Source organism: Priapulus caudatus, unplaced genomic scaffold (genome assembly GCF_000485595.1).
Source record: "Priapulus caudatus unplaced genomic scaffold, Priapulus_caudatus-5.0.1 Scaffold1802, whole genome shotgun sequence".
NCBI classification, from domain to species: Eukaryota; Metazoa; Priapulida; class Priapulimorpha; order Priapulimorphida; family Priapulidae; genus Priapulus; species Priapulus caudatus.
This window is the reverse complement of record NW_014578863.1, coordinates 3,407-13,635: the sequence shown is the minus strand read 5'-3', so window position 1 is coordinate 13,635 and position 10,229 is coordinate 3,407. Positions and strand designations below refer to the sequence as shown.

At 39.9% G+C, this 10,229-nt stretch overlaps 1 protein-coding gene across 2 annotated transcripts; it reads right to left on the bottom strand.

Moving 5' to 3' along the window:
* Window positions 1-1,296: 1,296 nt before the first annotated feature.
* Window positions 1,297-5,626, bottom strand: LOC106817629. Of its 2 annotated transcripts, XM_014822310.1 has the most exons (9): window positions 5,467-5,626; window positions 5,065-5,256; window positions 4,865-4,949; window positions 4,550-4,649; window positions 4,272-4,392; window positions 4,014-4,097; window positions 3,571-3,686; window positions 2,854-3,081; window positions 1,297-2,588 (listed from the first exon to the last, which is right to left on the bottom strand). In XM_014822310.1, exons 1-9 carry the CDS (start codon window positions 5,567-5,569, stop codon window positions 1,614-1,616), a joined length of 2,004 nt encoding a protein of 667 aa, XP_014677796.1. In that variant the 5' UTR covers window positions 5,570-5,626; the 3' UTR covers window positions 1,297-1,613. The 2 variants fall into 2 exon arrangements, with proteins under 2 accessions (XP_014677796.1, XP_014677797.1); XM_014822311.1 differs by lacking the exon at window positions 4,014-4,097.
* Window positions 5,627-10,229: the final 4,603 nt, after the last annotated feature.

The following is a 10,229-nucleotide window of genomic DNA, read 5'->3' as shown; positions in this document are numbered from 1 at the left end:
TCTCTCTCTCTCTCTCTCTCTCTCTCTCTCTCTCTCTCTCTCTCTCTCTCTCTCTCTCTCTCTCTCTCTCTGATAATGGACAATAATAATGACGTAGATCATTTCAAACTTCATTATTTATCGCGTGTTTCCACCAAACAAGTTCTTCACATATCAACAGACATCCTGTGCTCCATATTAATATAACATGGGTTTCATCCACACACAAATCTGAATTGAATACAAATAATGGTGTAAATTAGCGAGGGGGGTCTGTAAACTATGGCTTCTCTTTTAACATGCATCGTTGTTGTGTGTTTTCCAGAGCGGAAGCTGCGAGTGCGCCTGTTCCCTGCCAGAGTGCGATACTGTTGAGTGTCTGTGCTTTAGGATCCAGCTGAGACAGCCGTTCGACTCCAGCAGGTGAGACGAGCAGATGCTGACATGCGTAGACACCGTAACATGCAGACACCATCACATGTGGACAGTGTCACGTGCAGACACCATTGCTTGCAACCACGCAGTGCGACCTGTCTTAAAGCAGTGCACGATGGGTAGATTCTCCAGAATGCTAAGAGGAATGCACAAAGTAGCAGTAGAATGAAGTGTCGCATGATGTTTGCAAATAATGCTTGCAGTTACTAGCTGACAGCCAGTGAAGCACAAGTTGGAATATCGGTGTTGAAATATGTGGTTGCAGATAGTTACTTTCGTTGCATCAAGATCACTGTGATTACACGTGTTTTGATTTTGCTGTCGATAGATAGCTGAGATGGGAGCAGGTTTTCGAATTTTAAGAGCATTATATTGCTAGAGTGCATTTGGAGATGCACAAAATAACAAATGGTTCACCCATCAATCAAAAACTGGGACTTTGGATGGAACTGTAGATATACTTCAGGTATAGAGAAACAACTCCATCCCGTTCCAGCCCGTGTGTGAATACCCTTGTCAAATCAGTTAGTTGGCATCTTTGTGATTTGAGTCAGTGGTGATGATGTTAATGGTATTATACAGAATTTATGAATCTCACCAGCATTGTGTGGCAGCACTCCTACATGATTGTTTGTAACCAAGGTTTTAGTGAACATTAATCAGTGTTATGGCAAACACAGCTGTCATAAACTTTTTTGAGAGTCCAGTTTATTCGTCCATGATGTACAGAATGTATTCAATGTATTGGTATTGCAAAATACTTACAACTTTCTATGATATATTTTTTGGGTGGTATGCACCAATAAACCTAATAATGCATATTTTCAGTTTTATTTGTGAATAAATGTGCGGATGAAAATTAGAACAAGTTATGTAGCTGTGTCATTTATATTTGATAATTTAATGTTATTTTAAAGCATAACAGGTGTTAATAGGGTGCAACAGTTATAAGCAAACACAAAAAATAAATTACATGGTTCCACTTCCATTTTTAGGTAAATTAAAGTTAATCACTCTACGCTATTTACTTTAACATCAAATGAACGTTATAAGATGAAGTCATCAACCATGGCTATTAATGTGCTTGCAGATAAAGAGGCAAATTAATTACAAATCGCCACTTCATCAACCTATGATATGCTCATACACCTCAGTATAATCTGGGGGGAGAAGTGCTACTGTTACGTTGTCTCAGTATGTTAATGCGCCATAGAGAGCGGTGTACTCGATGCGAATTTTGCGCTCACGCTACCGGCACGGTAAAAAGGATAGCTATTGACATTGTACGTTGTCTCGTGCCTTTTGTCACCGGATGGCAGGATGCCACTGGCAATGCTAGCCTCCGCAAAGGAAAACCTGTGTGGCGGCGTCAGCTCGCGGTTGTCGGTGAACGCGAGGCGTGCCGGGCGACCCTTGAGAGGCGGCGCGGTACACGGCATGAAGACACGCTTGCTCGCGTTGAGCGTGGGGCTGAGAACGTACACGCACGGCCGGCCGCCACACGCCGAGTGCACGCGCTGCCTCCACGCGTTGTGCACGCCCCGGCGGAGCAGACTCGAGTGCGCGCCGTGTCGCTGCGGCCGCCTCCTGCTGCCGTCGGCGCTCATAACAAGTTTGCGCGCCTTGCCGCGGCTCTCGCCAGAGCTGCGGCACCGTTTCCGCCCGACCGACGCAAAGCCGTTCTCTCTTGGGGCGCCGAAATGATTCCTGTGTCGCGCTCTCCTGACGGCGGCGAAATGCTGCACTCCTGAATGGTTTTTCGGCTGTGGCTTCCTTTGCGAAACGGAGGTGATTGCGCGCGGGAAGAGGGCAAGGTCAGATAGAGAGGAGCACAGAGGAGGGACGAGGAGAAAGACGCTGTCCGACTCGGACGGTGCTCGCGCTGTGTTCATGTCGGGGAAGGAGAAGAGTGCAAGTGGGCTGACTGAAGGTGGCATCCATGATGGGTCAGGAGTGACGCAGGCTTGCATGGCCGCTGCCGTCGACTGCTCTCCATCTTTCTTGGTAGGTGTTCCTTCTTTCGTTGCAGCTGCATCTTTCGTGCTAGTCCTGCTTGTTCTGCGGACGTTTAATTTTGGCACGGTGAGACAGTCCAAGCTGCTGGTACGCGAGGCGTCTGTTGACTTTGCCCTCCTGCACTTTTGGAAATCAAGCCAGGATAGGAGTGATTTCACCTGGGGGATACAGAAATGCACAAATACACAATATATTCTACTGTTTCACGAATGTACTTTGAACTGGCAAGCGTGCATTCGATATGCCCTACTCTCGCCATTATTATTATTATTATTCAGTAGGCTAAAAGCAAACGACTACTTAAATTGTTTGATAAAATTCCCCTGCTCTTTAATAAGATTTCACTTTAGTATTAAATAAATGAATTTTCCCCCATTTTTAATTTTAACATGAATTAACAAACAAACATTTTCGCAAAATCACCTTCTCCGATGATGTAATGGAGCTGTCAGTAAAGATTGGATTTAATGAACTCAGCTCTTGGTTCCCTGGAAAGCCATCGTTTCCATGCAGTGAGACCCAGCTTTGAATGGAATCCGTTATAGAGGTTATGGATGAGCCAGTCGACATGTTTACCAACGACGCCCACTTCTTCAACGAAAGATAGCTGGCCAGTTGAGGTCGAAAAACCCGACTACTGTCTGGTGTCTCCTGTAATGTCATGACATTTACGAAAGAACTTTCATAAATTTGGTTGAAGCTGGTTAGAACCTGCATATCGGATATCTATCGTGAATGTAGCAAGTAGACGTTCACGTAATTACTACAGGTATAGTAGCCGCGTGTGAACAGGAGTGTGCATAGCAGCATGCACAACAGCATTAAACATTCACTGTGTAGGAAGCTTGCGTAAGCGTAAAGTGCGAACGCATGTTTCCATCTTTGTGTACTCAGTACGTGGATTATATAAAGTTGCAAAACTACGCAGTATTTTGTGCTGATATTCAACACGTTTCATATTTCCCCCTACGTGAATATTGTTTTTTCTATTAGTATAATATAGGATGCTGTATTATTATAAATTATTATAAAGAACATAACTCCTCTAACCCTCTACCATTTACATTGTTTGATGTACGCATTTTTTTTATTTAAGCAACCATTTTTCTGAATGTAACTATCAGTTGAATCGAGAATTACCTGTGCTTGATTGTTGTTCTCGTCTACGAAGCCGCCTTGTAGGTGAGGACTTCCAGTGTTTTTGCAGTTTGGAGTAGCACCGTGTGGTGGCTGAGAACGCCGAGAGGACGAGGCAACTACAAACAAGCAAACCTTTAAATACCTTATCTATTTATCTGCACAAACCGACATATACTTATGAAGGTTAAACAGCCTATATTGATAGTAGAAGACTTAGTTGTTGTTGGCAATCGTGTGTAGGCCGTGTTCATCAGACGGCTGGCTGGACGAGGCAACTAAAGAAACCAAACCAGTATATGTGTTTATAACTACGTATTTGTCCACAAATTCCAATAATAACGGTTGAACTTCCTATTGGATACTAGAATGATTTCATGCATCTGGTGTTGAACTGATAGCAATGTTTGTAAGTTATTATAGCAGTGTCTTTTATGAGACTGCACCTTGTATATGTTGAGGTCCTGCTATGGAGTCACTATTGGGAATGTCATGTTGCAGAGGTAGAGAAGGTTGACTGGACATGGCAACTACAAACAATCAACCTTTTTAGTGTGCATAACTGTTTGTCTGCATAGCCTGACGTGTAATTCAACAAAATAAAAAAAACTGCTTAATATATTACATTTATACACTTTGTGCTGAAACGATATTACCAGCAATGTTGGAAATTCAGTGCAACAATAGCTTTAACGATATCGTACCTTGTGCGAGTTGTACCTTGACTGGAGTCTCACATTCAGGGATTGTTTCATACAAGTGACCTGACGCACTTCCTGAACATCCTGAAGAGCCTGAACATTCCATTGCAAACGTTGCTCGTCCCTATATTAGAGACATGCTCTTAGTACAGGCCCGGGATTTGGAGTTTAGAGGGCAAAAATAGTGTTACTTAATATACCATCAGGCTTTTACATATGCACGTCTGAACGAATACATTCCACACCCTACAAGCATACACATATTACACTTGAAGCAATACCTGGTAGTCGTTTCTCTGACGAACAGAATTTGCAAACCAGATTGCCTGCTCAGTTTGAGCGATTCCTACTTTGGCTTGCTTTCTTCTCCTCACCAAACACCTAGAACGATGTTATTACCTAATACAGACATTAACAATTCTTGCGTTCAAAACAGCTTTAAACCTTACCGTCAATGTTCACAATAACATTTTGTCTATGCTGTTCTCAGTTATATCTTTACATACTTATATGAAGTGAGAAAGTAACTGCAAGATGCGATATTTAGTGAGAATGAATTAAACTAATAAATTAATACAATAACCAAAACGGTTTACCATAGGAAGTAAGTCACACCAGCAAAGATACTGACAGCAGCAGTAGCACCTACCAAAGACCCAACAATAAGGATATGGTTGACACCTGAAAAGCCAATAAACACAACTGAGTACTTCAATCTCTATATAAGTCTTAAACAGCCAATTTTTACAGGTTACAAGCGACTTACATCCTACTGCATATGATTCAACTAAATCACCTTTATTTGGCATGATGGTATAGTGTATTGCAAAATGGCTTTCAGGATTCAAGGCAACAACTTTAATCCAAACAGATGTTTCCTTAGAGAAGAACGTGCTTGGCTTTACTGAACCGCACACTTCTCCCTTCACGGATTTGACTCCCTGTGACGTTGTTTCTCCATACATGATGAAGCCGGACTGACAGCTATCTAAAAATAATGCAACTATTACATTAACTTTGTCACTGGCATTGGTGTGCACCCAGCTATACTTGAGGCTGATATTTGACACGTTTAGCACAGATAATTCTGATTCGTGATATAGTCCTCTTCATTCTGCATCCATTTGCTTAAATTTGGCATATTCAGACTTGATAATTGAAATGCTCTAACTCTGTCATGCAAAATACAGATGAGTACCTGATGCATTTGACTGTGGGAAATGCAGTGACAAGAATCTTAGTGAGATGCCAGAAGAAGCACCACTAGTAACCACCTGCCAATCACATGTGATCACAGACATCTCATCACTAGGCCAAGTTACATTTCCCGAATTTCCATTCAGGATCACTTGACAGCCTGCAACTATATAAAACGTTATGTTACTCTATATATACTGTCTTATTTTTATTATTTTTTTTTATTTTTTTTTATTTATTTAGGCAATTATCCATCATATACAATACATTGCATACTTTTACAATAAAAATTTGAATTCATAAATTGGATAATTACCAAGGATATATACACAAAAAGCATGACTAGCACACTTATTTACATTGTGGTCCTTGTTTTGCTATGCCTTAATTGAATCTAACAATTGTACTACTATCAGAACAAACTATTGAAATATACAGATTTGTAGTTTTAATCGGTCATACAATGGTACATTTTCACAAGATGATACAAACTTTTCTTATGCCTATAATTTCACCCGAATTCTTTTAATGAAAAACATACTCCTCTGCCTCTAATGATTCCACCTTTTCCATCAGGAATTTCTTAACACTATACTTAAAACTAGAATAAACAGAATTTGTCCTAACTTGCTGTGGTAGAGAGTTCCAAGCTTCAATTGCAGTATAAGTAAAAGAGTTTTTCCCACTGCTTCCCACCCTCGGTTTAAAGATAGACATCTCACCTTCCCTTGTATTGAAACTATGGACTTCTGACGTTAACATGAAACCTTCTGTCATATATTGTGGGCCGAGATTATGTAATATTTTAAAAACCCTATTGACCTTCAGTTGCATTACCCTAAACTCTACAGGAACCCAATTTACAGCCTTGAACTCTCTAGCACCTATGTGTGCTCTAGAACCTAGGTTGAGAACACATCTAATAGCTTTAGATATAGCTTATAGCTTATACTACTATATCACCCTGTATAAGGAAATATTGAAATAATGCATGAGTTTTAAGACATTTTTAGTTTACCCGATCATGTTGTATCCCCTACTGCAATTCTATACATGTTGTATCAGTGTCTGAAAAGGGCTCACACCTGAGCAAAGGTCCTGCACACAGGCACTTGGAACATTTCAATAAAAAATAGTGTAAATAAACACGAAATGTATTTACTACCAAAGTCTTAATGTTTATCTACTCTCTTTCGCCTATTATTGCCAATAACTTCCTGTGAATGCCGTTCAAATGCTCCTCTCAGTAACACACAAGTACATTGCACGCACGTCACTGTGCACAAAACAACAAGACACAAACAACAATTCTTTTATTCATTATTCTCTTTATTCTTGTTGTTTGTGCACAGTGGCATATGTGTGGTGTATCTGTTGCAGAAGAGCAAGTGTACAGCATTTACAGGAAGTTATCGGTAATGCCGTAATAATAGGCGAAAGAGAGTAGAGAAACTTTAAGACTTTGGTAGTAAATTTCCTGGATGATCTAGGGTCGAGTTGAAAGTGAGTGTGAGCAGGAATATTGCTATTTTAGATTTAGATTTAGATTTTGAAATTTATTTACGCTTTCAAGTATATTACATTTTTACATATATCACAAGTTTTTTAAATAAGTACAGTGAGGGAGGGCGAATTGACTATACAGTCTTCGAGTCAGCCACTCCGCTAATTACAGTTAGTTACTTAAATTTGATTTAAGACTTGAATCATGAATGACAATACGCTTGGAAAATACAAAAATATATATGAGCGTTGTTATGAAAAAATAATAACTGCATAAATAATACCTGCATAAGTAAACATGCAAAATTACCCTGAGTCCACACACCACAATACAAAATATGCATATGCAGGTCCCAAATATATATATATATATATATATATATATAGACTATCAAAAAAGAAAAGTGCTCACAGACGCATAGCTGAACAATAATATACAGGGAAAGAAAAAATTAAAGCACAATAATTGAATATCACACAACACTCAGCACAGGCAACAAATCACACACAACGAAAAGCCAGCACAAGGGCCGCATCACGACACCAGAGACTCCACAACCTGGAAAATAATCCCGCAAATACAAATACAATCCATCAACTACCATCACACGTTGAAGCCGCAAAAAAAAAAAATATAAATGAAAAATATATAGAGCCAATTGGATAACAGCCATTGCACATACTCAGTACACTTGTAAACATGCAAACAAAACCAAAACAAGCACTTCACAAAGTGAAACCATTTAATCAAAAAAAGAATAAAAAAAACAGGAAACAAAACAACTGCATTACAAGGCACATGCATGCCCATAGAACAAGAAATACAGTTTCATTTGAACAAAATCAAAAATATATATATAGGGAATATATTATAGATTCTATTTATATGAAACACACCAAGCAATTCACTAACCAACTAAATAACAAAGACAGACAGCACATGACTGCATTACACAGCACAATTGCCCATGCAGGGAGAACAAGAATCATATGATTGCATTGTGAACAAAACCAAAATAAATATATAAGGAAAAGATTCGATTGATATGAAACTGAATAAGCTGTGCATCACAGATCCCATACTGCATGCTATTACAACAAAACTCTGTACACAACACGTACACCAACTGGACAACAGCCACCGCACATCACTCATTACACTTGTAAACATGTAAACAAAACCATAACAAACAATTCACAAACCAATTAAATAAAACAAAAACAAAAAAACATAATTGCGTTACAAGGCGCAATGCCCATGCAGGGAGAACAAGAAACACAATTTGCATTGTTATCAGTCTATCATGTCATTGGTGATATTGTGGAGCAAGACAAGACAGTGACCTTTTCTTCCCTTAGACAGTACCGTAGGCCTAGTCCTGGAGATTTTATACTCAATTAAGAATAAGTATTTTGTTTTACATGCAATAAAGATTTAATGAATGAATGAAGTACTTTCACCTTTCGTGTTACGCTGCTACAGTAGTTGTATTTTACAAGACATCCTACTTGCCTCAGTACTGCACGAAGGGTCGTTGTCGTAACAGGTACTACAGATATGTACCCGAGGTAGTTTTAGGTTGTTTAGTATTATGTTTATATTTTTATATGAGGTATGTTTAGGGTTAGGGTTAGGGTTAGGGGAGGGGGGGGGTACTGTTCACAGTTCACAGTGAAAATAAACTGCTTTTCACATTTCACAGTGAAAATAATGCTCTTTTCACAGATCACGGGAATAATCCATTTTACAGCTAAAATTTCAGACACATAAGATAAGGTCCTAGAAGTATACAAGTGTATTTCTTGACTAACAACTAACAACACTTCTGAAAATCAAAAATATGCTTGCGCAGTAGTCATGCTTATTTATACATGTGTGTGCAGGGGCGGATCCAGGATTTTTGAAAAAGGGGTGTCCAGGCAGAAATAAAGGGCACTTTTTCCTGCTTAATTTTTCTGGTGTTTGAAAAAGCTGCCGAAGGCCACTTAGGGGGGGTTTGGGGTGGGCTTGGGACCTCCCCCAAGATTTTTTTTTAAAAATTGGTGCATTCTGAGAGCATCTGAGCAGTAATTCTGATGTCTAGAATGCAAAAATTTATCAGATCCGGTCCCCCGGACGCCTGCGTACCCCTCTTTGCCCATTTCTAGATTTTTATAACGAATTTACATAGATATAAGTAAATCTTTATCAGAAAAACTAGCGCTAAACAAGATTTTTTTATGGAGACAATATAAGAGAAGTGTGTGTGTGTGTGTGCGCGCGCGCGCGTGTGTGTGTGTGTGTGTGCGTGTGTGCGTGCGTGCGTGCATGCGTGCGTGCGTGCGTGCGTGCGTGCGTGCATGAATGTTCTCCACGATAGAAAACTTTCCAGAACATCTGGATGAAGCCGTGCATAGAGCGCATATAGTACAGTCCATACCGCTGCGTAATTAACAGTGTCCTGATAAGAAGAAATACGGTCAGCATTTTCTCAACTGCAGACAAATGAAGTGGTCAATCGCCTTCTCTTTCAGCACGTAACAAGGTCATGATGATCAGGACAGGCTTCATTAGGCAGTCAACCCACAGTTTGTTGTCCTACTGCGCCTACTGATAGTTTCCAAGTATGTCATGAGGTTGTCAATGTTAGATTCCTCGTCCTTGTTCAGTAATGACCATATAGTTCTTCCAGCACAATTCTAAAGCGCTCGGGTTTTCTGGAAACTTCTTGCAGAGAAAAGCTTGGCACCCGAACAAATGTTGACTTGAGAATGTCTTCCAGGCCGCTGCAGCCATCAAGGGCCCTGCTGCCACACAGAACCATCAAACAGTGTATACCTCCTAACCTGGCACAAACCTTGGGAAGAGATCTGGTTCATTCAGGTTTTTGGCTGCCATTTTTAATTGTTTTTATTCAAAATGTTCAACCTGTATTAACTGGCATACATCAGATTTGGAACAGCTGGTTTGAATTGTGGAGAAATTGTTTAAAACATGTTATATATGTCCCTGAACATAGCCCAGACTAGTCACGTTGGAATTGCCGCTATCGCGTAAAAAGAAAAACTATGAAAAGTTCATACCTCAAGAACTACACCAGATAGAGTATAATGGTATTGTACCAAAATGTCCGCAATACCAAGTTTATATACATGTTTCCATACATACTTGGGGTCTAAATCAATATTGTCGCCGTTATTCACAAAAAAGTGTATTTTCTGGTGGCCATGTTGGATTAGAAAAAATGCTCAACACATACGAGCTGGCATACATCGGATTTG

What these genes read in the sequence shown, in the direction of transcription:
- LOC106817629 (XM_014822310.1), bottom strand. Translation starts at nt 5,569, where the DNA reads ATGTCTGTGATCACATGTGATTGGCAGGTGGTTACTAGTGGTGCTTCT. An exon ending in GTCAGAGAAACGACTACCAG is followed by an intron (nt 4,393 to 4,549) that starts GTATTGCTTCAA and finishes TCTCTAATATAG; the next exon opens with GGACGAGCAACGTTTGCAAT. An exon ending in CAAGGTACAACTCGCACAAG is followed by an intron (nt 4,098 to 4,271) that starts GTACGATATCGT and finishes GATTGTTTGTAG; the next exon opens with TTGCCATGTCCAGTCAACCT.